Source organism: Rhododendron vialii, chromosome 5a (assembly GCF_030253575.1).
Source record: "Rhododendron vialii isolate Sample 1 chromosome 5a, ASM3025357v1".
Taxonomy (NCBI): domain Eukaryota; kingdom Viridiplantae; phylum Streptophyta; class Magnoliopsida; order Ericales; family Ericaceae; genus Rhododendron; species Rhododendron vialii.
The window spans coordinates 40,721,140-40,746,659 of record NC_080561.1 but is presented as its reverse complement, the minus strand read 5'-3'; the positions used below and the strand labels follow the sequence as shown (position 1 = coordinate 40,746,659).

Below are 25,520 nucleotides of genomic sequence, written 5' to 3'. Positions count from 1 at the left end.
CCCCCAATCCGAAAATGGAGCCCGCGGTTGCGTCCGGAACGTCGAGATAGTCAAAATCGACTAATCATACGCGAAAAACGGAGTCCGAATGGCCCCGAAATCGCAAAAAACCAAAACTGGCAGTTTGACCATTGACCAGCCACTGTACCGCTGACTGGACTGCCATGTCAGCGTTGACCTGCTGACGTGTCACCAAAATGGGACATTCCTGCTGACGTGGCACCGCCACGTGGTCGCTGACGTGGCTGCTTACTGGGCCGCTGACTCATCGCCTAGTCAGCGTTGACCGCCCATGTGGCGTTGACCGGCACACGCTCTCCACACGCCAGCGTGTGCTCTCCGCGTGCCAGCGTGCGCTATCCACGCGCGCGCGCAGATCTGACGCGCTTCGCACGCCCCACCTTTGACCGGCGCGTGCTCGCTCCTCCGGCCACCTCCGGCGACGTTCCGACCACCGTTGTGATCGTCTCTTCAAGCCCCATCCGACCCTGTGCTCCAACCTTCAATTCGAGCAACCACAATATCGGGCTTTTCAAAACAGCCTCTCTGCCCGTCGCCGACTTCGCCCACAGCGATCGAATGGCTCCCGAGCCTTCATCCGGTGACGAAACTCGACCCCGTCACCTCCTATAGACTCGTCTCAGTGAGGTGCACAACCCTTACTGGTCCGATTGAGTTTTCAGACGGCTCAACCGAGAACCCAGCTTAGGCCATGCTCCGTGCTTTCTTCCGATCGTGCTGTCCGTGCTCCTCCGGTGATGTCCGCAGCCCGAACCCGGCGCTTTGATACCAATTGTTGCGGAAATAAGGATCAAACCAGAAACACACACACCCAATTGAACATAGAGACAACGGATTTACGTGGTTCCCCAAAATCGAGTACGTCCACGGGAGAGGGCCGACGAATTTCTATTATAGAGGAAGAGGAGGATTACAAAATCACTCAAACTCACACTCACTCATAGACTGATACAAATGCATACATATGCTGCTCTCAAACTCTCTCTGATTTTCAGATGCTCTATCATTCTCTTTTTGACAGAGCCTCATAGGATGAGCTCGGCTCCCTCCCGAAGGAGGAGCCCTCACGTTGCTCTACTCTCTCTACACTACCTCACTCTCCTCTCTGGTCTCTCACTCAAGAGAGATACAAACCCCAAGCAGAGGACTCCAATTTATAGCCAAAACCTGGAGCCCTATTCATGAGCCACGAGAGGCTCATTTACTGCAATCCCATGCCTGGGATTTTCAAGATTTAGGCAAATCTTTTGAAGTCTACAAAGGCTGCCAAGGCTGCCATCTTTGACCAATGAGAGAATTGGAGCCACACTTCAGCAGCCTATGTGCTGATTTCAACAATCTCCACCTTGACGACAATTCTCCAAAAAGTCCGATGCTGCCCCCAAATACAATCCAAAAACAGAACAAACAGACTCTCTACAAACTCGAACAAACAAAGAGAGACAAGAGAGCAAACTATAGAAGCAAACAACAGTGCTCTCAAAACAGAACAAACAAACAGACTGACTGCAGATAACAGATGCTCTTAACAAATTCAAAATACCGGAACAAACCAACAGAAGAGCCAGATTTCCGAAGTCTTCGAGTAAACTTCAGAACAGATTCGGACAAGTCGCGCGACAACTCAAAAGTCCCGGCAACAGATTCATATACAAATTCAGATGCTTGACCCACATCAAGCCAAATGCTCAACCTCGATTGAGCCAGGCGCCCCAGAGGCGCATGCACCCCGAAGGTGCTTAACATTGAATCAGGTGGACTGAGCTTGAACCACCATCAAACTCACTCCCAATAACTTCAGCGGACAGATCTGCAGTAGATTCAAAATCAAATTCCCCAATAACGGTGGCAGCTCCACCTTCAGCTTTACTCACACACACACAGTGCACACACTGCACTTTTCATATAACAAGGGGAAGTGATCCCCTGTGGTCACACCCCTGCCCCCTGGATGCTGTAATCCGCGTTCGTCAATCCCGTTCTGCCCCTCTAGTCAAGCGCCTGTGTCACTGCTAGCCATCAGAAGTTTCACCACCCCCACACCGGAAGTGTATCTACCAACTGACCGAGTGTCTCCTTGCAAGACCAGATCTTCCGCGACTGAACCCCGAACGCACCGTGCCCAATCACAGAGCACAAAATCCGATTGAACCAGACTGCTTCCGATCACTGTCAATCATCTCCGCAAACCAATGCACTAGTGAGCGCCTGTGTCACTACCAACCCGAGTGTATCCTTGCTCACTAGCTCCGCGCATGTTTGCCTCGATCAACCTCCGATCTCTGCAAGTCTGCTCCGCTAAGCGCTCGCACCGGCCTAGGAGCCCCCAATCCGAAAATGGAGCCCGCGGTTGCGTCCGGAACGTCGAGATAGTCAAAATCGACTAATCATACGCGAAAAACGGAGTCCGAATGGCCCCGAAATCGCAAAAAACCAAAACTGGCAGTTTGACCATTGACCAGCCACTGTACCGCTGACTGGACTGCCATGTCAGCGTTGACCTGCTGACGTGTCACCAAAATGGGACATTCCTGCTGACGTGGCACCGCCACGTGGTCGCTGACGTGGCTGCTTACTGGGCCGCTGACTCATCGCCTAGTCAGCGTTGACCGCCCATGTGGCGTTGACCGGCACACGCTCTCCACACGCCAGCGTGTGCTCTCCGCGTGCCAGCGTGCGCTATCCACGCGCGCGCGCAGATCTGACGCGCTTCGCACGCCCCACCTTTGACCGGCGCGTGCTCGCTCCTCCGGCCACCTCCGGCGACGTTCCGACCACCGTTGTGATCGTCTCTTCAAGCCCCATCCGACCCTGTGCTCCAACCTTCAATTCGAGCAACCACAATATCGGGCTTTTCAAAACAGCCTCTCTGCCCGTCGCCGACTTCGCCCACAGCGATCGAATGGCTCCCGAGCCTTCATCCGGTGACGAAACTCGACCCCGTCACCTCCTATAGACTCGTCTCAGTGAGGTGCACAACCCTTACTGGTCCGATTGAGTTTTCAGACGGCTCAACCGAGAACCCAGCTTAGGCCATGCTCCGTGCTTTCTTCCGATCGTGCTGTCCGTGCTCCTCCGGTGATGTCCGCAGCCCGAACCCGGCGCTTTGATACCAATTGTTGCGGAAATAAGGATCAAACCAGAAACACACACACCCAATTGAACATAGAGACAACGGATTTACGTGGTTCCCCAAAATCGAGTACGTCCACGGGAGAGGGCCGACGAATTTCTATTATAGAGGAAGAGGAGGATTACAAAATCACTCAAACTCACACTCACTCATAGACTGATACAAATGCATACATATGCTGCTCTCAAACTCTCTCTGATTTTCAGATGCTCTATCATTCTCTTTTTGACAGAGCCTCATAGGATGAGCTCGGCTCCCTCCCGAAGGAGGAGCCCTCACGTTGCTCTACTCTCTCTACACTACCTCACTCTCCTCTCTGGTCTCTCACTCAAGAGAGATACAAACCCCAAGCAGAGGACTCCAATTTATAGCCAAAACCTGGAGCCCTATTCATGAGCCACGAGAGGCTCATTTACTGCAATCCCATGCCTGGGATTTTCAAGATTTAGGCAAATCTTTTGAAGTCTACAAAGGCTGCCAAGGCTGCCATCTTTGACCAATGAGAGAATTGGAGCCACACTTCAGCAGCCCATGTGCTGATTTCAACACTGCACTAGGTTCCGAGAGGGTTCAAGCGAATGTTCAGAAAATATACTTATTATTATTATTATTATTTCTTACTTCTCTTTCAATATAATTTGATTTTTCTTTAATATAGTACTGAATCATAAGTAAATGAAAATCACTTAATTTTATGGATTAATACTTCATATATCTTAACAAAACAAAATAAACTAGGCCTAATATGATTATCTTATATACAATCTTTCAATATTCTTGACAACCGCTAAACTAAAATCGTGGAGCCGCCCATTATTACTACGTGTCCCAATTTCCGTTGTGTAGTCACTGAATTGGAGATTCCTCACATGTTCTCAGAACAACTACCTGATCGAGGCGTCGGCTCAGAGGCCGTGTTGGGAGTTCGACGACTGGGAGTTCGCTGACGGCGAGCAAGAGGTGATCGGATGTCCCGGTGAGCCGATACCGAGGCTCGTGTTTGGTGCAGTGCCGACGATTGAAGAAGCTAGAGAAGCCACTAGTCAACTAAACGACGCTCTCGACAAGTATCATTTTTTTCTATCTCGAACTTGTGATTTTCATTAATATTTTCAAATTCCTATTGGTGTAATTTTGTGCTTATCAATGAGCTTCCATTCGTGGTTTTAGCCGTTACATATTACAGACCCGTTCACAACCATTACGGGTGATTTAGACACTTTAAACCTTCTATATTGTTTGATACTCTTGATACCATTCTACTGCGATAGTTACTGTACATATCCCGATACCATTATTGAAAGCCTGCCTTTCATTGTATTCTTACTTGGCTTGATATCTCTTTTGAGTTTTGTCTTTTGTCTTTTGATAAAAGAATTATCTGGAATGTTAGAACTTAGAACATGTAAGATATTGAATACGACAAGTCAAACAAGAGAGTATGAAAATCATAAGTAAGAAAGTGTAATAATAAGTGGCATGCTAAACATGAGTGGCATGCTAAACAGTGGCGGAACCAGAATTTTGACCCCAAGGAGGTCGGCTTAATAGACATATATTTTTTATCGAAACGTATGTTTATTATATATCATAAGGTTGTTGGAAGGAAAATAGTTATTTTGGTAACGAAAGTGATTACGTTGGTGCTTTGCAGATGATGGAGAGAAAGCTTCATTAATTATACCGTTGGTGTTTGCTTTGATCACTGTTAGTGTTCCTTCTGTGTTTCCATGAATGTATAAATTTGTTGACACGTTTACGGGAAAAAAATAGAGGTTTTGTTGAAGTAATCTTGAAAAAATAGCGGTTTTGCATTTGCTTTGATTCTTTGGGTAATATCTTCTATTGAGATTAAGCAGCTTTAGTGTTGAGGGTGCATGAAATTTTTTCATTATTTTATGTCAATGCTTTTGAATTAGTGCCTTCAGGTAGGGGCACACAATTGCACTCCTCAGATTTCAGATTGTAGAAGTTGATTCATTTTAGTCGTGTTCAAAAACGTGTTGCACTTCTTAGATGAAGTTAATTCATTTTAGTCGGGATCCAAAAGTGTTGCACTTCAGGCACGGACAATTTCTAGTACTTATTATATCATAAGATTTTTGCTTTCCAATTCATTACATTTGTATATTGAAACGATTCTTTAGGCTACTTCAACTATCACATACTTATTTTTTGATTCAGTACATTCTGGCATTGTAGATTACACCAGTAGTTCTTTTAGTTTCATTCAAACATTGTGACATTGTAATCTATGGAAGCCTACTTCTTCTGTACCATGATTTAGGACATGTGTTCATGTTTTCTACATGGGTCCGGAATATCTTACAGCCTAGAATTCCTCCTTTCAGTTATTGGTTGTTTGCTTTTCGCAGCTTGCTAATAACTGATAAGTTGGCTAGATAGCCTGGATAGGATTCTCCTGTAGCCGTATGACTTGAGTTTGCTAATAATTTTGTTGGATTGTTTCCTACTTTTTTTCAATCTTATATTAGTCCGCCTTCTGGGACTTGATGTATAAATTGTGGTTGTTATCTGTAACGAATTGTCGTTGATATGTAATGTTAGATCATTCTACTGGTTGTCAGTTGCCCATATTGTAGGACATGTTTCTTCGCAGTTGCTTAATGTTCCAAGGATAAACATGATAAGCGTGAGTTGGACTTCACAGGTGGTTTAGAAAGCATAGTGTACTGGGCTGAATCATCAGGTTCAATTGGGCCTAGCGGATTACCAGACATTTTGGGCTAAGCGTTCAGGCTGAACTGTGTATGACGGGCCGAAACAGGGCCAATCATATGGCCTGAACGTGTGATCCAAACTGAATCATGCTGGGTCGAGTCCAGTCCTACCTAAGCCACAGTTATATGATCCCCCCATCTCACGAACGGACCATTCGGCCATGTCAGCATAACTGCCTGGTTTACTATGTCATCCATGATGCCACACTAGACGGTTAGGGTATGTGCCTAGCTTAAGACAAATTACAGTCTCACAACCTAAAGAGGTATGCTGTTACTATTCACCTAAAAGCTCTATACTTCGCATTCTGAATCAAGGACTTACTTAACCATTGGTCCAGGTCGTCACCTGTGTTAGGCGCTGATGGTGGTTCTTTGCCTTGAAAGACAAGCGGACTAGGTTTGAAGGCGGAGCTCCGGCTAGATCCGAACCAGAGAACCAAATAGGGGATTCCTGAAGAACACCACCCCACACCTAGTGCTTAGTCCTCTTTTACGGATGTTATTTCTTCAGGATACCCTCTAATTTGTTCGGCTGATTTTTTTTTTTGCTCTCTTGTTTGGGATAACTTTCAGGGTCTATCTGTCCTCGCCTTATTCTACTGGCTCTGGTGATCCGTATGCTGGTGATCATGAGTCTGATTTGTTGCTTTGCAGTACAGGTTAGGCCAGAGCAAAGTCAGTTCCGAAAGATGCTATTAAAGCATTTAGGCTTCTCAATGAGAGTCAGGTAGCTCAGGTACTGAGAAGAAAATTTTCTTTTAACATCTCCTTCCGAAATGTAGCTTCTTAGTTACTCATGTTTATGCTATTTTCCCACAATGCTATGAAATCATCGAATTACATGTCCAGTGTATGTATGTGCTCTTAATTAGTTACACTGTGCTTGGGAGATTAATTTTTTTGTTCAACTTGTGTTATTAATGTATGTGTGCTATAGTATTGTACAACTTGCTATATATTCCACTCAATTTACTTTTTTGAGCAATTTACCTACTCGAGAGGTATCCATTTGGCCGGTTTATATACTTTATATTAAAGCTGGAGAGTATCTCAACTGGTAGCAAGTGTGACTGGCCATTTCAACTTCGAGCATGCAGTCATTTGTTTCTACTTCTTAGAAATCAACCGATAATAGGTCAAATATCACAAATGACAAGCGCGTGCTAATGATGTTCTTCACAACTTTCGAAATAGTTGGGGACATTTTGTGTGGTAGCTGATGTTTCTGACTTCATCATGTCATTTTTAAGATCTCTGTTATTGATTATTTGACTCCCATTTGTTCCATTCTTTGATCCACCTCCTAGTTTTATAACCTATAGAATTAAAAGATAATGTAACGGATACATCCAGATTGTGGTGCGTTCTGTAGTCTGTTGTTGATTCAATTGCTAGTGACCCAAAAATAGGGGATGATGTACTTGAAAACGAGTCGGTGGAGAAGTTTTTCAAGTCCCATAAGTATGGTTTCTGATGTTGGTGTTTTCTGTAGTCTGTTGTTGCTTCAATTGCTAGTGACCCGAAAATATGGGATGCTGTACTTGAAAACGAGGCACTGGTGGAGTTTTTCAAGTCCCAGAAAAGCAGTAAGAACTTTTCCGCCTTCCGTTCCTCTTTTTTTTTTTTTTGGGCATTTGTTACCACAAAGTTTCATGTTATTCATCTGTGCAAATAATGCCTTCTCAGATATGGATCCAGTCATGGAACAATATGCTGCCGATGCAAGTTTTCTTGATCGTCAATCATCAGAAATCGTCGATGATTCTTATGATTCCGCGCAATTTGCAGATTATGCATATGAGCATTATATGGATTATTTTCAGGGCGTGAAGAGTAAAGTGGTTGAAATGATGAACAAATTATCTGATTACTTTCAGGATCTATTTAGAAGCCCAACAGCAGAGACCGATGGAAGTGCCGGAACAACCTTTTCTGGTGGAGCTGTGGCGGCATCCTTCATGGGATTGGCAGTCATGGTTATTATGTTGGTTGTGATGAGGAGGGGTTAGGACTCATTCTCTCTGGATGAGTGCACTGATGGATTAGCTAAGCTTGTTAAAGTTTTTTTGTAACGGGATTTTGATGTTTCTTATAGAGTGCACAGATGGATTTGGGTAGTTGCCAAATAAAGAGTTATGATAACTTTCAGCAGATTTTAAGGAAACTAGTGAATTGAAATATTGAATTGCCAAAATCAAATTTCTGTTGGCCGTTGCACATCATTACAGGTTCGGATCAATGACATTCTCTTCACCGGTCTTCGCCCTAGCTTTTGGTGTTGGTAACAAACTTCCTGCCTTGCTTCAATACAAATATGTGCCACAGATTGTAGTCTTTAGAACAGGTATTTTATAGCAGCAACTGAGAAAACCAAATTTACATTGCATCAGTGTGATCATACATGGCATTGCACTGCGTGTCAATGGCTGTGTGAAATCCAAACCAACTACGGATTGGATTACTGCAATTGTACATACAACGTGATTTGCCCTGTCAATCTATAGCAAACTCCCTGAAATGCATCCAACACCGTTTGATTGTCTTCGGCTCAGGGTATTGCAACGCTTGATCAAATTTCAGTGCCAACAAAAATAACTTCTTCTTTGGATACATGGTATTGGCAACAAAAATTTATTTTTTGTTGACAACATTTATTAAGAAACACAAGAAATAGACAACATGCACCACAACGGATGAAATTGCAAAAACAAGGCCAAAAACAAAACAAACTATACGATCACCTCCACATCATTTATTTATCCAACAAAGCATAGAAAATGCATCAAGTTTTTCCATGAACTTGAAACCTAGATGGTCACTTGTATGGAATTTCGCTCTGTGGGTATTGCTTTTAATGGTACTAGCTTCCTCAATCCCATCCCCGCCCTTTCGGTCATGTCAATTTCTGTAGTCAGAGAGCTAACCTCCCAATCAAAAGAATGTATGAGGGAGGCCAGAGCAAGGTGAACCACCCGTTGAGCTAACGCACATTCTTCTCCCAGATCCAAACGGGATGAACTCTAAGTGTTGCCCTTTGTAGTCAATGTTCTTGCCCAGAAACCTCTCGGGCTTGAAAGACAAGGGGTCGTCCCAGGACTCTGGGTCTCTCCCGATTGCCCATGCATTCACAAGCACTTGTGTAGTCTTGGGTATTTGATACCCCATGTAGCTAGAATCGTGCATTGCATTCCGTGGTAGAAGTAATGGAACTGCAGGGTGTAATCGGAGGTTTTCCTTCACTACTACCTGCAAATAAGGGAGCTTATCCATATTCTTCTCTTCAACCTTCCCGTGGACTCCAACGACGCTATGGCCATTGATCCTTGGTTGTAGTTCCATGATGTCTGTGCATGGGGGACTCTTCGGTCGCAGAAGGTGGAGTCGTGGTTCTTGAACGATTCTGCAGCTGCCTTGGGTGATTGTATAACCATGGTATATACCGATCCGAGCTTTAACCAAAGTACTGGTCCATATTTGAATCTGAGCTTGGACAGGGTTATGCATGTGTGGCATAGTTCCAATATCAAACATATTTCCATCCACTGGCCATCCAGCTGGCCCTGGTGGTCTCTGTTTGGTTGCCTTGTTCTGCGTCCAAATGAGCAGAAGAGGAAGAAGAAGAAAAAGAGCAAGTGGTAGCGCGAAACGCGACTCAACCAGGTAAATGAAAACCAACTGGCCACCATTTTTTTGTGTTTGAGCTTTTGTTTTTTTGGTGTACTTTTCTCTTGAAACTTTGTGTTCAAAATACTGTATATATAAGAAATCAAACCAACTTCAAATCATCTGAGAGTTGGGTTCTTGGGAAAAGGGTTGAAATTAAGAAGTGTGTGTGTGTGTGTGTGTATATATATATATATATATCAGGCGGTTCCGGGGACCCTTATAAAAACCCCCAAGTTTTCGATCGAATTTTGATGATCCGAGCCGCTCAATGTAATCAGAACGTGATTTTAAGGGTACTCATGAGAAATCAGCAAAAAAAATGACCAGAAAGGGCTTCATCCGAATAATTTTTTATTAAACTTTATTGAACGGTTCAATAAAAAACTGCTCAAATTAAACCCTTCCCGGTTAGTGTTTTTGCCAGTTTCCCTTAAAATCACGTTCTGAACACATCTCCGGAACCGCCCCATATATATATATATATATATATAGTTCGTCTCCCGTAAGGAGTACCTCATTTTAATAAAATGCGGACCTCCCTTTCCCGATTGAATTTCGATAATCCGAGCCGCTCAATGTGTTCAGAACGTGATTTTAAGGGTATCCGCGAGAAATCAATAAAAAAAAATGACCGGGAAGGGCTTCATCCGAATAGTTTTTGTTTGTTTTTTATCGAACGGTTCAAACAAAAACTGCTCGGATGAACCCCTTCCCGGTCATTTTTTTTGCCGATTTCTAGCGGGTACCCTTAAAATCACGTTCTGAACACATTGAGCGGCTCGGATTATTGAAATTCGATTGAAAAATGGGAGAAATAAGGAGGTCCGCAATTTAACTAAAATAAAGACTCCCTCATTTGAGACTGACTGTATGTGTGTGTGTGTGTGTGTGTGTGTGTGTATATATATATATATATATATATATATATATATACACTCAGGTTCATATAAGGGATCCCTTAAATTAGGTTTCGTGCGGGACTTTCATCTCAGCCGTTGGATCTAATCCAACGGCTGGCGTTTTAAAGAAGGGATTCGCGGGTAATAGCCGGGCGGGTCACGGGTAAAGTTAACACGCGGGTCATTCCGCCACTGCATCGGATCCTTCTTTCCCCTTTTTTCATTTTGATACGCAGAAGAGAGAGAGAGAAGCGAGACAGGCGATTTGAAACCAGACGACGACCAGACGATTTCAAAGCCAGACGACGACGAAGAAGAAGAACACCACGCAAGGTCTCTCTCGATCTCTCATTCTCTCTCCCTCTGTCTCTCTCTCGTTCCGTACAGAACCGTAAACCCTAACCCCTTGTGTTCGAACACAGGAGAACGAAGAACGATTTTGATCCAACGACGAAGTCAGACGACGACGAAGAAGAAGAACACCTCAAGGTCTCTCTCTCTCTCTCTCTCTCTCTCTCTCTCTCTCTCTCTCTCTCTCTCTCTCTCTCTCTCTCTCTCTCTCTCTCTCTCTCTCTCTCTCTCTCTCTGCTCTAGATTTATGGCTTTTAGGGCTTTGCTTGATTTGAAGGGTTAGGGTTGTTGCTCCAAAAATTGTGCTTTATTTTTAAGCTGGTTTAGTGTTGAATTTTTGTTTTGCTTGATTTGAGTCTTGAATAAATCTTGAGTATGCTGAAAATTTCGTGGGTTATGGTAATCTGTCTTTTGGGAGCCCTTCTGCTAGGAATCAATTTTTGATGTATTCATAAACGTTAAAGTACGTTTCAATACGAAGATTTTGGTACCAAGATCATGAAAAACCGATAATCACACAATTAGTTATGAATTTTTGTATACCGGCTGTTTCCTGAATGTGCGAATCTGTGCGTGGTTGTCTTCTTTTACCTTTCTGGGCATGATGAACATTATGGGTGGCTTTGGGTATGCTGAAAATTTCGTGGGTTATGGTAATCTGTCTTTTGGGAGCCCTTCTGCTAGGAATCAATTTTTGATGTATTCATAAACGTTAAAGTACGTTTCAATACGAACATTTTGGTACCAAGATCATGAAAAACCGATAATCACACAATTAGTTATGAATTTTTGTATACCGGCTGTTTCCTGAATGTGCGAATCTGTGCGTGGTTGTCTTCTTTTACCTTTCTGGGCATGATGAACATTATGGGTGGCTTTGGGTATGCTGAAAATTTCGTGGGTTATGGTAATCTGTCTTTTGGGAGCCCTTCTGCTAGGAATCAATTTTTGATGTATTCATAAACGTTAAAGTACGTTTCAATACGAACATTTTGGTACCAAGATCATGAAAAACCGATAATCACAGAATTAGTTATGAATTTTTGTATACCGGCTGTTTCCCGGATGTGCAAATCTGTGCGTGGCTGTCTTCTTTTACCTTTCTGGGCATGATGAACATTATGGGTGGATTTGGGTATGCTGAAAATTTCGTGGGTTTTGGTAATCTGTCTTTTGGGAGCCCTTCTACTATGAATCAATTTTTTATGTCTTCATAACAGTTAAAGTACGTTTCAATACGAACATTTTGGTACCAAGATCATGAAAAACCGATAATCACAGAATTAGTTATGAATTTTTGTATACCGGCTGTTTCCTGGATGTGCAAATCTGTGCGTGGCTGTCTTCTTTTACCTTTCTGGGCATGATGAACATTATGGGTGGATTTGGGTATGCTGACAGGAGCTGCATATTTAAGTTAAGAAGGGATTGGCGTTGGAATCAAGTGATTCGGTTCGGTTAAGTATACAATTTTGGTGAATTTCTAAAGCGGGGTTGGTCGACTAGGGCGGAAGAGTTATGCTTTTTCAATCAATTTTACTTGTTTCCATCCTTGAATTCACGTTGTTTAAGTGGATATAGTCTAAGGTAAATGATTAACTTCACCAATTTGACATGTAGGGATGACTAGGCTATTTTTTGTTGCTTATAAATCGTAAACTATGCCCACTAGCTATGGAATAGGCATAGTAGTTTACTGAATATGAATCTTGCACTCTTGTACAGATCTTATATGTTTGAACCAGAAATGGAACATGAAGAAATTTCTAGCGTCAATGAAACCCCTATGTTTCAACCACCACCTCAAAGGTATATCTCTTTCTCTGGTGTAGACAAATAGTGTAGAACGTTGTTTTTCTAGTGTAGTTACCTAAATAGCTATTGTTGTCTTTTGGTGTGTAGAATGCTATCTTTGGATGATATACCACTAGTCTCACCATCACCATCCTCACCGTCACCATCTCAACCGTGTGTGGAGTCTGGTAATTCTACCCAACGACTTTTAACTCCTCAAGTGAAAGCCGAATTGATACCAAAAATTGGACAACAATTTGATAACTTAGACAAGGTTTTCAAGTTTTACAACAATTACGCTAAGGAAGCTGGTTTTAGTTTGCGAATCTTTTCTAGCAAGACGAATAAGAACAAGGAAACCATTAGGAAGGAGTATGTTTGTTTCAAAGAAGGGGTGAGGAAAAATTCTAAAGCCAATAATCGGCGTCGGGGTTTAACTAGAGAGGGTTGTCGTGCAAAACTGTCAGTCGTGAAAAATCGGTTAGGTGAAGGGTTTGTTGTGAAACAATTTGTTGAGGTGCATAACCACGAACTTACGACGCCAAAGAAGGTGCATTTGTTGAAATCTCACCGTCGAGTGTCGGATGCACAAAAATCATTATCACAACAACTTTCAGCTGCAAATGTGCCACCCTGTCAACAAATGAGTTTTTTTGAGGTGCAAGCCGGGGGTTTTGAAAATGTTGGATTTACACGACGAGACCTTTACAACTATGGGAGGGATAAGAAGGCATTTGTTGGTGGACATGACGCCAACATGTTGTACGAGCATTTTGAGAGGAAAAAAGCAAAGAATCCCGGTTTTATGTTTACATTCGAGAGAGATGATGAAGATAGAATGACTCATTGTTTTTGGGCCGATGCAACCTCTAGGAAGTTATACCAATATTTTGGGGACGTGGTGGTGTTCGATACAACATACAACACAAACAAATATTGTTTGATATTTGCACCTCTATTAGGGGTTAATCACCATGGGCAAACAACGCTTTTTGGGTGTGCATTCTTAAGCGACGAATCAAGTGATTCCTTTGAGTGGCTTTTGAAGGAATTCTTGAAAGCGATGCCTGGACCCCCGCCCAAAATCATCATTACTGATCAAGATCTAGCAATGACCAAAGCAATTGCTTGTGTTCTTCCAACTACGTTTCATAGATATTGCATTTGGCACATTGTTAGTAAATTTTCTGAAAAGATAGGTGCATTGGCATATAAACAATATTATGAGGAGTTCAAAAAATGTATTTGGAATTCCGAGAGCCCCGAAGAGTTTGAAGCAATATGGGTAGATCTTGTCGGAAAATCTATGCTGTCCAACAATGAATGGTTGCAGGGCAAGTACGAAATTCGTGAGAGATGGGTGCCAGCATTTACGAAACACATTTTCTCCGCTCACATGACAAGTAGTCAAAGAGCTGAAATTTCTCATTCATTCTTCAAGAGGTATGTGTCTTTGGATAATTCAATGTTGGATTTTGTGACACGGTTCAATAGTGCACTTTCACGTCTACGACATAATGAATTGGATTTGGATCACAAGGATGTAAATGAGAAGCCAATCTTGAAAACCTCGTATTTGATGGAAAAGAGAATGAGTGAAATATACACACTAGCTATATTTAAGAAATTTCAGGAGGAAATATTTCAAATTGGTGCCTATGTGCTTACGCTTACACATGAGGATGAACATCGATGTGTGTGGGAAGTTCAAAGGGAAGAAATGGAAAATTCGAGAGGTCGTAAGGTTTCGGTAGACAAGTTATCGAACCATGTGACTTGCAGTTGTAAGATGTTTGAATTCGATGGAATTCCATGTCGCCACATGTTGGCGTGCTTGTCTAGAATGCAGATTAGGGAACTCCCTACGGAGTACATTTTGCAGAGGTGGACTAAAACAGCAAAAGCGGGCAGAGTTATGGATGACTTGGGCAGTGCTGTGAAACAAATATGTGACCATTCGATTTTCGTGAGGCGAAAAGGTCTGTTTGAACAAGCTCATGATGTGATTGAATACGGTGTAATAGATGAAGAAGGAACTGAAGTGGTATCCAAGCACCTATCACTTGCGAAGAAGGAAATTGCTTTAATGAGGAGTGCTTACAATGGTAGTTCAACGAATCATACCCAAGTGCCTGTTTCTCTCGGCAGCCAATATTGTTTTAAAGAACCACTTAAAGTTAGGGCAAAGGGTTGTGGTAAGCGATTGAAAGGAGGAAAAGAGAAGACCGTGAAGAAAAGTAGAAAATGTAATGGTTGTGGGTTAACGGGACAGTCGCATGACAAAAGAAATTGTCCAAAACTTCTCAACATGTAGGTGGATGCATTTAAATATGTTCATTTATAAATTTAAATCGTTTCATAGTGGCCTTTTAATTTAATTGGTTATTTTTATTTTTTTTTTGCCTTAGCTCTTCGCAAGATGTTAGGTTGGACGACGGCGACGGCGACGGCGACGGCGACGACGACGACGGCGACGACGACGACGACGGCGACGACGACGACGACTTTGATGAAGAATGTAAGTGTTTTTTTTTATGTCAAATACGCACTCGAAATAGATATCGACAATGACTATGCATGGTTTGAATGCTAATTTTATTTGTGTTTCAGAAACTACATGGGTTTGTGGTTACGGAGATGGAAATGGCAAGGCAATATGGAGATACAAAGGTTGTGATGACTTGGAAGATCTTGAGTTAACGGGACTTGTGACCTTTTTTTTGTCTTATAATTGGGCTTGGTTAATGTAATGGTGTAGTAGTTTGACGTAGTAGTTTGATTGTGGCCAGCTTGTGTGTTCCAACATTTGTAGTAATTTGAACATTCGAAATCTTATTGACTACGAATTTCTGCTTCTGTTCTAAGTAATGTAGTTGATAATTGGAACTCAGGTGTTCTTTTTTGTAAGGGTTGTCTGGTGTTAATTTGATTTGTATCAGATCTAATTTTGTACGCACTACAACCTGAGTATTCTTTTTTTTTAAATTTCTTTGGTCGTAAGAAGTTTTTAATATGCCTCTTTGGTCATCAGAAATCTTTGCTCCATACTCCCTTGACACAGTGATATTTTATGGCAGCATCCCTCACAATATGGCTCTGTTTGTTTTGACGTAAAATATTTTTGCAGAAAATATTTTAACCATTTTACTTTGTTTGGTTAGATAAATAACAAGTAAAACAATTTTGGGTGTAAAATGATTTCCATCATAAGGCGTAAAATGACTTGCGCTTGTGATAGCCGTAAATCATTTTACGATACTGGATTGAGATGCCCGCTTCACCCAATCACCCATTGCTGACAATTGAGTGCACGAATGCCCACCGGCCCGCCAGGCATCATCTGAGACTTTTGCGTGATTCTACACGGAAGCAAACCAACACACACACACGGAAGCAAACCAACACACACACACTCATGTACCAAACAGCCACAAATAAAAGTTCAACTATCATTTTACTTGTAAATAACACAGTTTACTTTATAATTCCATTACTTATGTCATACTCCTACACTTGGTCACTGAAAGCAAAAGAGTGCTAAATATTTCCTTAAATGCGTTTCATCCATCAAACCGAATCCCAAAATAGTCAGAAGTTACTGGGTTAGGCCAAAAGCAAATCAACAACTAAGGCAAGTATTTCATATTCCTCGTGTTCGGAACAGTTTCAGTGTTCTTCATGAACCACACAACAATGCATAAAACTAATAACATAATAAAACACTTTGTTTTGTAGTCAAACAATTTAGCTTCAGCTTCTTGTAATTTCTTTCCCAGCTTCTCATTCTCTCTTGTAAGTTCATCCACCTCCTTGCTCAAAACTTGATTATCTCGTCTCAAATCCGAAATTTTTCTCTCCATATTCTTGTTGTCAACTTCCAACATTTGTTTTTCCGTGTCTTTTTCAGGGTCAATCCAATAGAAGAAACCACATCCATTATTAGGTAACTGGATAATTTTCAAAAAAAGGCCATCAGTTTCTAATGAACGGAATAAATAATAAATAAGAAAAACAAAATATTACCTTATAGTTTGCACAACCTAGGAATCTTCTTCCCCGATTAGCCTCTGTGTTTGCAGTTCTTATAGGTGATGGTATTCCACATTTGCAAGGAGGGCCTTCACTTATGCTATTGAAATGGGAAGAAGAAGATGAAGTGGACATCTTTGTACTGCAAAAGCAAATATTTGATTTAGTAACCGGTCAGCTACAAGATACCAATCTCTACTGTCGTGCATCTATACACCTGTTTTCTTTTTCTTCCAGACACACAAAATTTATTGAACATGGTAATTACTTCCTCAATTCATCCATGTTGGACAACCATTGAACATGGCCATGAAACAAAGAAATGGGGGTACCCCAGGCCAAATGTATAATCTATCACATTTCTTCTGAAAAGGAAAACACATTATCTACACAAACGATAAAATTACCCATAACTATTCAAGACAAAAGGGGCAAAAGCAGAATACTATACATATGAATATAACAACACACAAACCAAAGCCGATATCTGAAAAGCAGAACCACGTGCAGGGCTAGTTGGGGGTACCCCGGGCCTCCCCAGTTTCACAAGGAGTTTATTTTACTCTACTGGATTAGGCACTTACCAGGCTTAACTTTACACTTAATGTTTCTCTTCATAGTTACACTAAAAATATACAATATTAGAAGTGAACTCCTGTTAAACAACGCCAACTCCGAACCTATATCCTGGCTCTGTGGTTATCGGTTTTTCATGATCTTGGTACCAAAATGTTCGTATTGAAACGTACTTTAACTGTTATGAAGACATAAAAAATTGATTCATAGTAGAAGGGCTCCCAAAAGACAGATTACCAAAACCCACGAAATTTTCAGCATACCCAAATCCACCCATAATGTTCATCATGCCCAGAAAGGTAAAAGAAGACAGCCACGCACAGATTTGCACATCCGGGAAACAGCCGGTATACAAAAATTCATAACTAATTCTGTGATTATCGGTTTTTCATGATCTTGGTACCAAAATGTTCAAATTGAAACGTACTTTAACTGTTATGAAGACATAAAAAATTGATTCATAGCAGAAGGGCTCCCAAAAGACAGATTACCAAAACCCACGAAATTTTCAGCATACCCAAAGCCACCCATAATGTTCATCATGCCCAGAAAGGTAAAAGAAGACAACCACGCACAGATTCGCACATTCAGGAAACAGCCGGTATACAAAAATTCATAACTAATTGTGTGATTATCGGTTTTTCATGATCTTGGTACCAAAATCTTCGTATTGAAACGTACTTTAACGTTTATGAATACATCAAAAATTGATTCCTAGCAGAAGGGCTCCCAAAAGACAGATTACCATAACCCACGAAATTTTCAGCATACTCAAGATTTATTCAAGACTCAAATCAAGCAAAACAAAAATTCAACACTAAACCAGCTTAAAAATAAAGCACAATTTTTGGAGCAACAACCCTAACCCTTCAAATCAAGCAAAGCCCTAAAAGCCATAAATCTAGAGCAGAGAGAGAGAGAGAGAGAGAGAGAGAGAGAGAGAGAGAGAGAGAGAGAGAGAGAGAGAGAGAGAGAGAGAGAGAGAGAGAGAGAGACCTTGAGGTGTTCTTCTTCTTCGTCGTCGTCTGACTTCGTCGTTGGATCAAAATCGTTCTTCGTTCTCCTGTGTTCGAACACAAGGGGTTAGGGTTTACGGTTCTGTACGGAACGAGAGAGAGACAGAGGGAGAGAGAATGAGAGATCGAGAGAGACCTTGCGTGGTGTTCTTCTTCTTCGTCGTCGTCTGGCTTTGAAATCGTCTGGTCGTCGTCTGGTTTCAAATCGCCTGTCTCGCTTCTCTCTCTCTCTTCTGCGTATCAAAATGAAAAAAGGGGAAAGAAGGATCCGATGCAGTGGCGGAATGACCCGCGTGTTAACTTTACCCGTGACCCGCCCGGCTATTACCCGCGAATCCCTTCTTTAAAACGCCAGCCGTTGGATTAGATCCAACGGCTGAGATGAAAGTCCCGCACGAAACCTAATTTAAGGGATCCCTTATATGAACCTGAGTGTATATATATATATATATATATATATATATATATATATTCTTCTTCTCCTAAGGACCACATTTACTTAATAAAATAAGGAACTCCCTTTCCCGATAGAATTTCGATGATCCAAGCCGTTCAATGTATTCAGAACGTGATTTTAAGGGTAATCGCGAGAAATCAGCAAAAAAAAATAACCGGAAAGGCTTCATCTGAGCAATTTTTCTTTGTTTTTTATTGAACGGTTCAAATAAAAACTGCTCGGATGAAGCCCTTTCCGGTCATTTTTTTTGCTGATTCTTCGCGGGTACTCTTAATATTACATTCTAAACACATGAGCGGCTCGGATCATCTAAATTCGAACGGAAAATGGGAGGAATGGAGAGGTCCTTATTTAAACTAAAATAAGGATCTCCTGTCGGATCATCTGTCGGATCCGGATCGGATCTACCCATTGATAGGCCTACCCTGGAGAGTTTTGTCGGTTTGACAAACAAGATGACATACATAATGACGCGAGGTCCATTAAACGGCGGGAGCGCACACACTTACGTGACCGTGGGTATGTAAACGGATGTGTAATTTGGGTCATGTTTGTGTTGTGTACATGGATTAGCTTAGGCCTGTAAATGGACATGCCCCATACGGTGGGGCGCGGTTAGCTTAGGCCTGTAAATGTACCAGATGTGATTCGAAACTGACAGCGGTGGAGAATATGATAGCTTAGGTTGGGACGGCAATTTGGACCGAATCGATAACCGAAATTTCTCCGGAACCATAACCGAATTTTTTTCCGTGGATATTAGATGTGGTTGAGGCCTTGGTTCGGTTATGGTTCATCTACTACCAGAACCAAAATAACTGAAACTTTGAAATTACATAATTACCCCTTTATATATAATAACACGATGTTAGGGTTTGATCTCCACATATCATTATCCCTCCACTCCACGTAGCCAATAGGCCCAACACCTCAAAACCCACCCCCTCCTCTCGATCTACAATGACTCACGGCCTCACCCTTCTGCCGTCGACCATCATGGCCCTCCGCCATTCTCTCTCTCTCACACACACACTCAGTACACATAATCTCTTATTGGTTTTCTTTTATGTTTGTATGCCGCTTTTTGATTAATTGCGTCTATTTGTTCTGAGCTTAGATCAGTAGATAGTGGATTTTTGTTTATGGGTTTCACGCTCTTTTACTGAAGGATGACGGTTGTTATGAGCGAAGCAAGAGCAATGGGAAATGGTACAGTGAAGAATGGGGTTTGCTCGTTAGAATCTGTTAATGGTGGGGAAGATTTGTAGAGGGAAAGATTTGTGGAGTTGTGACAAATCCGCTACTGCTTCAGCTGATCATTTGGCCAAATCCTCTCTCTCTCTCTCTCTCTCTCTGGACCCATTCGGTTCGGGGTTTAATCCCGTTTGGTTCGGTTATGGTTCACCACTCCTCTACCTGTTCGGGTTTTGGGGTGGATTTGGGTAGCCATTCATTTCGGGAATTGGGCACGGATTCGCTAATATCTGGCCCGAATGCCATCCCTAAGCTTAGGCCTGTCGATAGATCAAACAATTTAGATCCGATTCAAATTCGACTTTTCTCAATCTGTTTGAGGTAATCTGAAGCGGAATCCGAAAAATTGGGTATCAATCTGAAAATTTTGTTCTGATCCGATTACTTTACATTACTGAAAAATTAAGCTTATGCATAAAAAAAAATCTAAATATAAAATTCTCCCAAACCTGATTCACCAATTTTGTACACAACACAAACACCTCTAATTTTTATAGATTTTTCTTTAGTTGCACCAAAATGAACATCTAAATCCACGATAACCATATTTGTGCCGTTAATTAGAAAACCTTGTCCGAGCATTCATCCCGCCGGTCAAGGAAGATTGGTGATGTTTCGATTTGTATGATTATTCATGAGTGTTATGGAACAATTCATTATTTTTTAAAAAAAAAAAACAATTCATTTATGAGGAATATGAAGTATAATAAATAATATGAGTTTCTTATTAATAATATTTTTGCCGTTTCAAAAAAAAAAAAGAGGATAAAATTTGCAATGGAAGTCCATGTAAATGACTCCTACTATTGTTCTGTAATGCTTCTATAGCTAATAGATAATTAATCCTTGGAAGCCGTCCATGGAAGAGAGAACCATTTGCTAGTTGATTTGTACAGGATTGATGATCACAGAGGTAATGTAGCCCTTGAGCTTGGTCTCGGGATTTGTGTAATTATCTTCATCCTTGTATAAAACATCTATCGCCCGGGCAAGGTTTAGAACTCTCATGAGGAGAGGGATTGGGGTTTCAATTGGGTGGAGGCATGCTACGTTCATATCTTTCCATGCATTTGTAACAAGCTTTCGAAGTTCAACAAGTGCCTCATCCTCTGTTACACCATGTTGTTTCATATAGCATTCAACTGCTGATGGTGCGTCCCCCCGCTGTTGCTCGACCTACAATTACAATATGAGATAATCTGCACGACTTTTAAACTCAGTGCATATTTTAGGTAATCTTATAAGAGAAGAGCTTATGTATGGAGGTCTAAAATACAATACTAGGGCCTTGTAATCTTTTAAGTTTACTATCATGGTATTTTTAAGCTTTTAGGCCCCGTTTAGTGGTACGGAAATGATGAAAAATGATGGAAATTTTATTTTAATGTAACTTTCTGTATGTTCAATTGTCAAGAAAGTTAAAAGTCCCACAATTTCAACTTTCTGTATGTTAAGACATTTATCTCACCTTGTGGCTAGCCATATCATCCATGAGTCTACAGATCACTGATGCAGCTTGAATAATTAAAGGATCACTTAAAACCCATTCAAAGGCCTCTTTGGTCGCCAACTCTCCCATCCCAAGGAAGGAAGTGGCTGCAAGCATTTCGTAACCCCCAGAAACTAGTGCAACACTCATATACTCTTCAACACTTGGAGCATAGCCACTATGAAACCATTTGGCTTCATTAAAGTATGATCTTGCTAAGTTCTTCATCTGCGATTTTGGAGAAAATATTGTATTTTTTTAGTTTTTGACTAAATAATATCCATATATACTGACTGACTCTTAACTAATCGAACACACAGTTTGAGGCTTACTGAAGTTTTTGCATAGTCGGTCGCATATGATTTTCCTTCATTAGCCATCTCATCATCGATCATATTATAAACATCTAAAAGGGCTTGATAGTATAGTTTCATATAGTCTGGAAGTTGATCCAAGGCTCTTATTTCCCACCTGAAAATCAAGTAGCCAATTTGAATGGAGGACTATCTTGCATTAGATGAAATCTGAATTATGATGGGGAAGGGAAAAGAACGAAACCTCTCAATCGCATCAGTGAAGAGCACAAGTTCATCGGAGGTACCATAGATATCATAAATGTCGTCCATAATTGAAGTCAAGGTAATCACTTTAGTTAGAATCATCCTAGCAAAGTAATATTGAGGCTCAAAGCATACACCCATCATCCAAAAGTAGCACTCCACCACTCTATCCCTTGCAAAAGGTAGTTTATTTACGAAGTCTAAATTTTTCCACCACCTGAAAAAGCAGAAGCAAAACTGATAGTACCATGAAACTAAATCAATATCTCATACTTGTAAGACCACTCTAATTCGACTTGATTAATGAAGTCGATCACCTTGTGATTTCGCATAGCTCCCTCTGGTGCAACTTCTGCAAGAGGTTGAAGTCCAATTTTGCAAAATCCAGTAGAGTTTTATTGTGGGAATCATCTTGTTCGTAGAAGAGGATGTAACATCGTGCCTCGAGCCTGGTCAAGCCCTTGTGGATGGGTTGATTCAGAGCATGAACTACTTGTGCTGCAAGAGGATTCTTGCTTAAGTTTGGTAGTGCAGAGTTGAGGTGAGTGGTGGTAAAAGTCAGTGCTTCATCTAATATATCTTCTCCATGTACCCTCAGATGTGTAGCTTCGAACAAGCTTAGCATTCCTCTTACATCACCAGCTACGGATTCTTGAAATTTTCCTTTGTTGTCCTTGTATTTGTTGAACACATCTATTTTACATGATTCAAGGCATGATGAACCATGTGAAATAAAACAAGAAATGACATGATCATAGATTCATATGCGCTTCAAAGTTTGACCGACACAAAAATAGTGATAAGGTAGAGGGGTTTAGTTGGGAAGGGCCAAATGCTAAACTTGGACAAAAAAATACTCAGGCCAGTGAAAGGTCTAAGTGAACCTTTTAACATGTTTGGAGTCACCCGGGTATATGCAAAATGATAAGAATGTAACAAACACTGCAACTTTGTTGACGACAAATCAACTACCGGCTGTCGGCTACAGCATTCATCTCTTAATTTACTGCTAATTCTATGATCAAAAGGTGTACCTGCTCCGCTATTCTATCTAATTCAGTTAGGTAGTTTGATTACATTTCGGTTTGGTGGAGTTTTTCGCCTGTAATCGGTGTCTTTTTTTTTTTGTTGCATCTTGTCAACTTGTTCTACTTCGGGTCTGTGATTGGACATGTGATGCCGCTCTCATGTGTTTCTATTTAAGCTTTGTTCTCCTTTCAAAGATTAATGAAATCCTTTTGGCCTTTCAAAAAAAGAACTATTCATTTTTCTCTCTCTGTCTGGAGCGGAAATAAGATTCACAATCGAACACCTAGTAATTTTGTAATATCTGATGTATGCTCATTCCAATTCCAATGTTTAACTTACCTTCAGGGAAACAATGATGTGGTTTTAAGTCTAAGAATCTAGCATTGCCACAATTTGGGAATGTTGATCTGTTCTTTTTCTTCAGTTCCGAACATAAAAATATCAAGAATATATCATCACATTCTCATTCTATTCTATCACAATGTTTCTGCCATCCAAACTAAGGTTGCAGTCGAAAAAATTTAAAAGAGATGTTGCTAGAGTATTTAAACCAATACCCACAAGACAAAGTGACTTTACCACAGGAGATAGGATGTCCATGTTGTCTAAGCAGCCGAAATGAGAGAGCCACAGTGTAAAGATCTTCATCGCCGGCCATTTCATGATAGGTTTCATAGATGTCCTGTAATGCAGTCTCAATCTCGGTTTCGAAATGGTAGGCCACACCTAGGCGTTGAATTGCATCAATCAAGTTCAGCTTCTGCAAAGGTTTATCAACTCTTGCTGTGATCATCTCTCTCACTTTTTCTTTGAGCTGCTCAATTCTTTGCTCCATTTTAACCTCCATTTCCTGCAAAAGCCACACAACTTAAAATAAGCTCATTTGGTACTAGCTTATGTACTAGTGAATATAGTGTCTAACATGACAATAACCACATAGCTTAATAATTTCCACGTAGTTCATGTGATTGGTCATTGTAACACGTTACGTCAAAGGGTGCCTAGAATATAGTACTCAAACATCCCAACTATGTTGCCATGCACCTAACCTCAAGATAATCATATGTCACTCCAAATCCAAACAAGAAGCCCACTCAAGGCAGAGTAGAATTCTAAAGAGAGGAAAGGCCCTCCAGAAGAGAAAACTACCGTGTTAGAAGCCTGTTTTGATCTTACACTTGTCATGAATGAAAAGAATAATGAAGGAGAAATAGATTTTTCTTAATTTCCTACATCCAACAAAAATATAAGAAACATTTAAAAAAAATCAGCAAAAATATATTTACTGCATTTGAGTTGACCACATTAAAAGGCTGAAATAACTATTCGTGTATTTTTTACGTCTATATGCATGATTTAATAAAACCTGAAGCAATTTTACCGTGACAGTAGAACCGTAGGCAAGGAAACGATCTCCCCAAATGCTAGGACGGTAATTTGCAGAGCGACGTTGTGTGACCTCGGGTACACTACTCTGGGTTAATGACAGAGTTGGACTAGTAGTTATTTCCATTTTTCTTGGATGGGTATGGGCTGTTTGCTGGCAATGAAAGTTAAGAGAAGAGGGACTAAACAACAAATTAAGAACACTCTTTAGTCTTTCCTTTCACTCCCTGGCTGGTTGGATAGACAGAATTAAGAGCTCTCGTACTTGCTATTTATAGAGTTTGGATGTCCTCCTATTCAAAAAAAAATTACTATAATAAAGATTGCTTGCGAATATAGGTGAAGAGTTCCCTTTTCTTGGCCAGGTACATTGTATTTCAACGGTTGATTAGATATTTTTTTTTTAAATCAGCGAAGAAAAGTTAATTATATACTCCACTAAGGCTGTGTTCTTATTAACTTAACTCAAACTTAACTTAAATTTGAAAATTATCCTTATTTGAATTTTTTTTTTTTGCATTTGTTAATTTTTTGCCAAATTTTTGTGGAATATTGATTCATCTCGACGAGAAGAATCGGAAAATTAAATTTTTTATTTTTTTTACTTTTATCCAAGTATTTTGAGAAATAACCACTTTTTAGCAAAAAAAAAAAAAGGTCACTTTTTGGCATAAGAAGTGATTATTTCTCAAAATACTTGGGTAGAAGTAAAAAAAATATTACTTTTCCGATTTCTCTCGTCAAGACGAATTAATAATCCACAAAAGTTTGGAGCAAAACTAACAAATACAAAAAAATAAATAAATAAGGACAATTTTCTGATTTAAGTTAAATTTAAATTAAGTTCATAAGAACGCAGCCTAAGTACATATTAGGTCAATTCAAATCTATGAACGGGTCAATGTTTGTGGAAATTAAATATTAGGCGGGTCAATGTTTGTGGAAATTAAATATTAGGTTCGTTTGTCTAAGCTCGTGCATGCAACTAATTAAGAGATTAACAATGCATGGCTGGTCGTATTTATTCGACTTGGCGCTTGTAGAAACTTTATATCCATCTCAAAATTAATTGGCAATGAGTGGAAAGGTCCCAGAACTTATTAAGTGATCACTCAT

General features: G+C 40.7%; 4 protein-coding genes and 1 long non-coding RNA gene across 5 annotated transcripts; 2 read left to right on the top strand and 3 right to left on the bottom strand.

Annotated features, from left to right (window-relative positions):
- The first annotated feature begins 3,948 nt into the window (after window positions 1-3,948).
- Window positions 3,949-8,115, top strand: LOC131325999 (uncharacterized). Its single transcript, XR_009199891.1, has 4 exons — window positions 3,949-4,221; window positions 6,472-6,634; window positions 7,391-7,484; window positions 7,585-8,115. It is a non-coding gene; the product is annotated as an uncharacterized LOC131325999 (long non-coding RNA).
- Window positions 8,116-8,120: 5 nt separating this feature from the next.
- LOC131327937 (iridoid oxidase-like) lies at window positions 8,121-9,237 on the bottom strand. Its single transcript, XM_058361057.1, has 3 exons — window positions 8,888-9,237; window positions 8,279-8,359; window positions 8,121-8,199 (listed from the first exon to the last, which is right to left on the bottom strand). The coding sequence occupies exons 1-3, from the start codon at window positions 9,235-9,237 to the stop codon at window positions 8,121-8,123; spliced, it is 510 nt and encodes a 169-aa protein (XP_058217040.1).
- A 163-nt stretch (window positions 9,238-9,400) lies between these two features.
- Window positions 9,401-15,358, top strand: LOC131327936 (protein FAR1-RELATED SEQUENCE 5-like). The gene is made up of 5 exons (XM_058361056.1): window positions 9,401-9,558; window positions 12,540-12,623; window positions 12,717-14,918; window positions 15,017-15,078; window positions 15,219-15,358. The coding sequence occupies exons 1-5, from the start codon at window positions 9,401-9,403 to the stop codon at window positions 15,356-15,358; spliced, it is 2,646 nt and encodes an 881-aa protein (XP_058217039.1).
- An 815-nt stretch (window positions 15,359-16,173) lies between these two features.
- Window positions 16,174-16,855, bottom strand: LOC131325998 (uncharacterized). The gene is made up of 2 exons (XM_058358538.1): window positions 16,632-16,855; window positions 16,174-16,555 (listed from the first exon to the last, which is right to left on the bottom strand). The coding sequence occupies exons 1-2, from the start codon at window positions 16,770-16,772 to the stop codon at window positions 16,235-16,237; spliced, it is 462 nt and encodes a 153-aa protein (XP_058214521.1). The 5' UTR covers window positions 16,773-16,855; the 3' UTR covers window positions 16,174-16,234.
- Window positions 16,856-20,684: 3,829 nt separating this feature from the next.
- LOC131325996 ((-)-germacrene D synthase-like) lies at window positions 20,685-24,667 on the bottom strand. The gene is made up of 7 exons (XM_058358537.1): window positions 24,400-24,667; window positions 23,598-23,868; window positions 22,307-22,682; window positions 21,988-22,206; window positions 21,762-21,900; window positions 21,409-21,657; window positions 20,685-21,116 (listed from the first exon to the last, which is right to left on the bottom strand). The coding sequence occupies exons 1-7, from the start codon at window positions 24,529-24,531 to the stop codon at window positions 20,820-20,822; spliced, it is 1,683 nt and encodes a 560-aa protein (XP_058214520.1). The 5' UTR covers window positions 24,532-24,667; the 3' UTR covers window positions 20,685-20,819.
- Between the last annotated feature and the right edge of the window lie 853 nt (window positions 24,668-25,520).

What these genes read in the sequence shown, in the direction of transcription:
- LOC131325998 (XM_058358538.1), bottom strand. Translation starts at nt 16,772, where the DNA reads ATGTCCACTTCATCTTCTTCTTCCCATTTCAATAGCATAAGTGAAGGC. An exon ending in TAGGTTGTGCAAACTATAAG is followed by an intron (nt 16,556 to 16,631) that starts GTAATATTTTGT and finishes AAAATTATCCAG; the next exon opens with TTACCTAATAATGGATGTGG.
- LOC131325996 (XM_058358537.1), bottom strand. Translation starts at nt 24,531, where the DNA reads ATGGAAATAACTACTAGTCCAACTCTGTCATTAACCCAGAGTAGTGTA. An exon ending in CCGACTATGCAAAAACTTCA is followed by an intron (nt 21,658 to 21,761) that starts GTAAGCCTCAAA and finishes CCAAAATCGCAG; the next exon opens with ATGAAGAACTTAGCAAGATC. An exon ending in ATGATATGGCTAGCCACAAG is followed by an intron (nt 21,117 to 21,408) that starts GTGAGATAAATG and finishes TTGTAATTGTAG; the next exon opens with GTCGAGCAACAGCGGGGGGA.
- LOC131327936 (XM_058361056.1), top strand. Translation starts at nt 9,401, where the DNA reads ATGTGTGGCATAGTTCCAATATCAAACATATTTCCATCCACTGGCCAT. An exon ending in TGTCCAAAACTTCTCAACAT is followed by an intron (nt 14,919 to 15,016) that starts GTAGGTGGATGC and finishes TTTTTGCCTTAG; the next exon opens with CTCTTCGCAAGATGTTAGGT. An exon ending in CGACGGCGACGACGACGACG is followed by an intron (nt 15,079 to 15,218) that starts GCGACGACGACG and finishes TTTGTGTTTCAG; the next exon opens with AAACTACATGGGTTTGTGGT.
- LOC131327937 (XM_058361057.1), bottom strand. Translation starts at nt 9,237, where the DNA reads ATGGAACTACAACCAAGGATCAATGGCCATAGCGTCGTTGGAGTCCAC. An exon ending in TTTGGATCTGGGAGAAGAAT is followed by an intron (nt 8,360 to 8,887) that starts GTGCGTTAGCTC and finishes GTACAATTGCAG; the next exon opens with TAATCCAATCCGTAGTTGGT. An exon ending in TATGATCACACTGATGCAAT is followed by an intron (nt 8,200 to 8,278) that starts GTAAATTTGGTT and finishes TTTGTATTGAAG; the next exon opens with CAAGGCAGGAAGTTTGTTAC.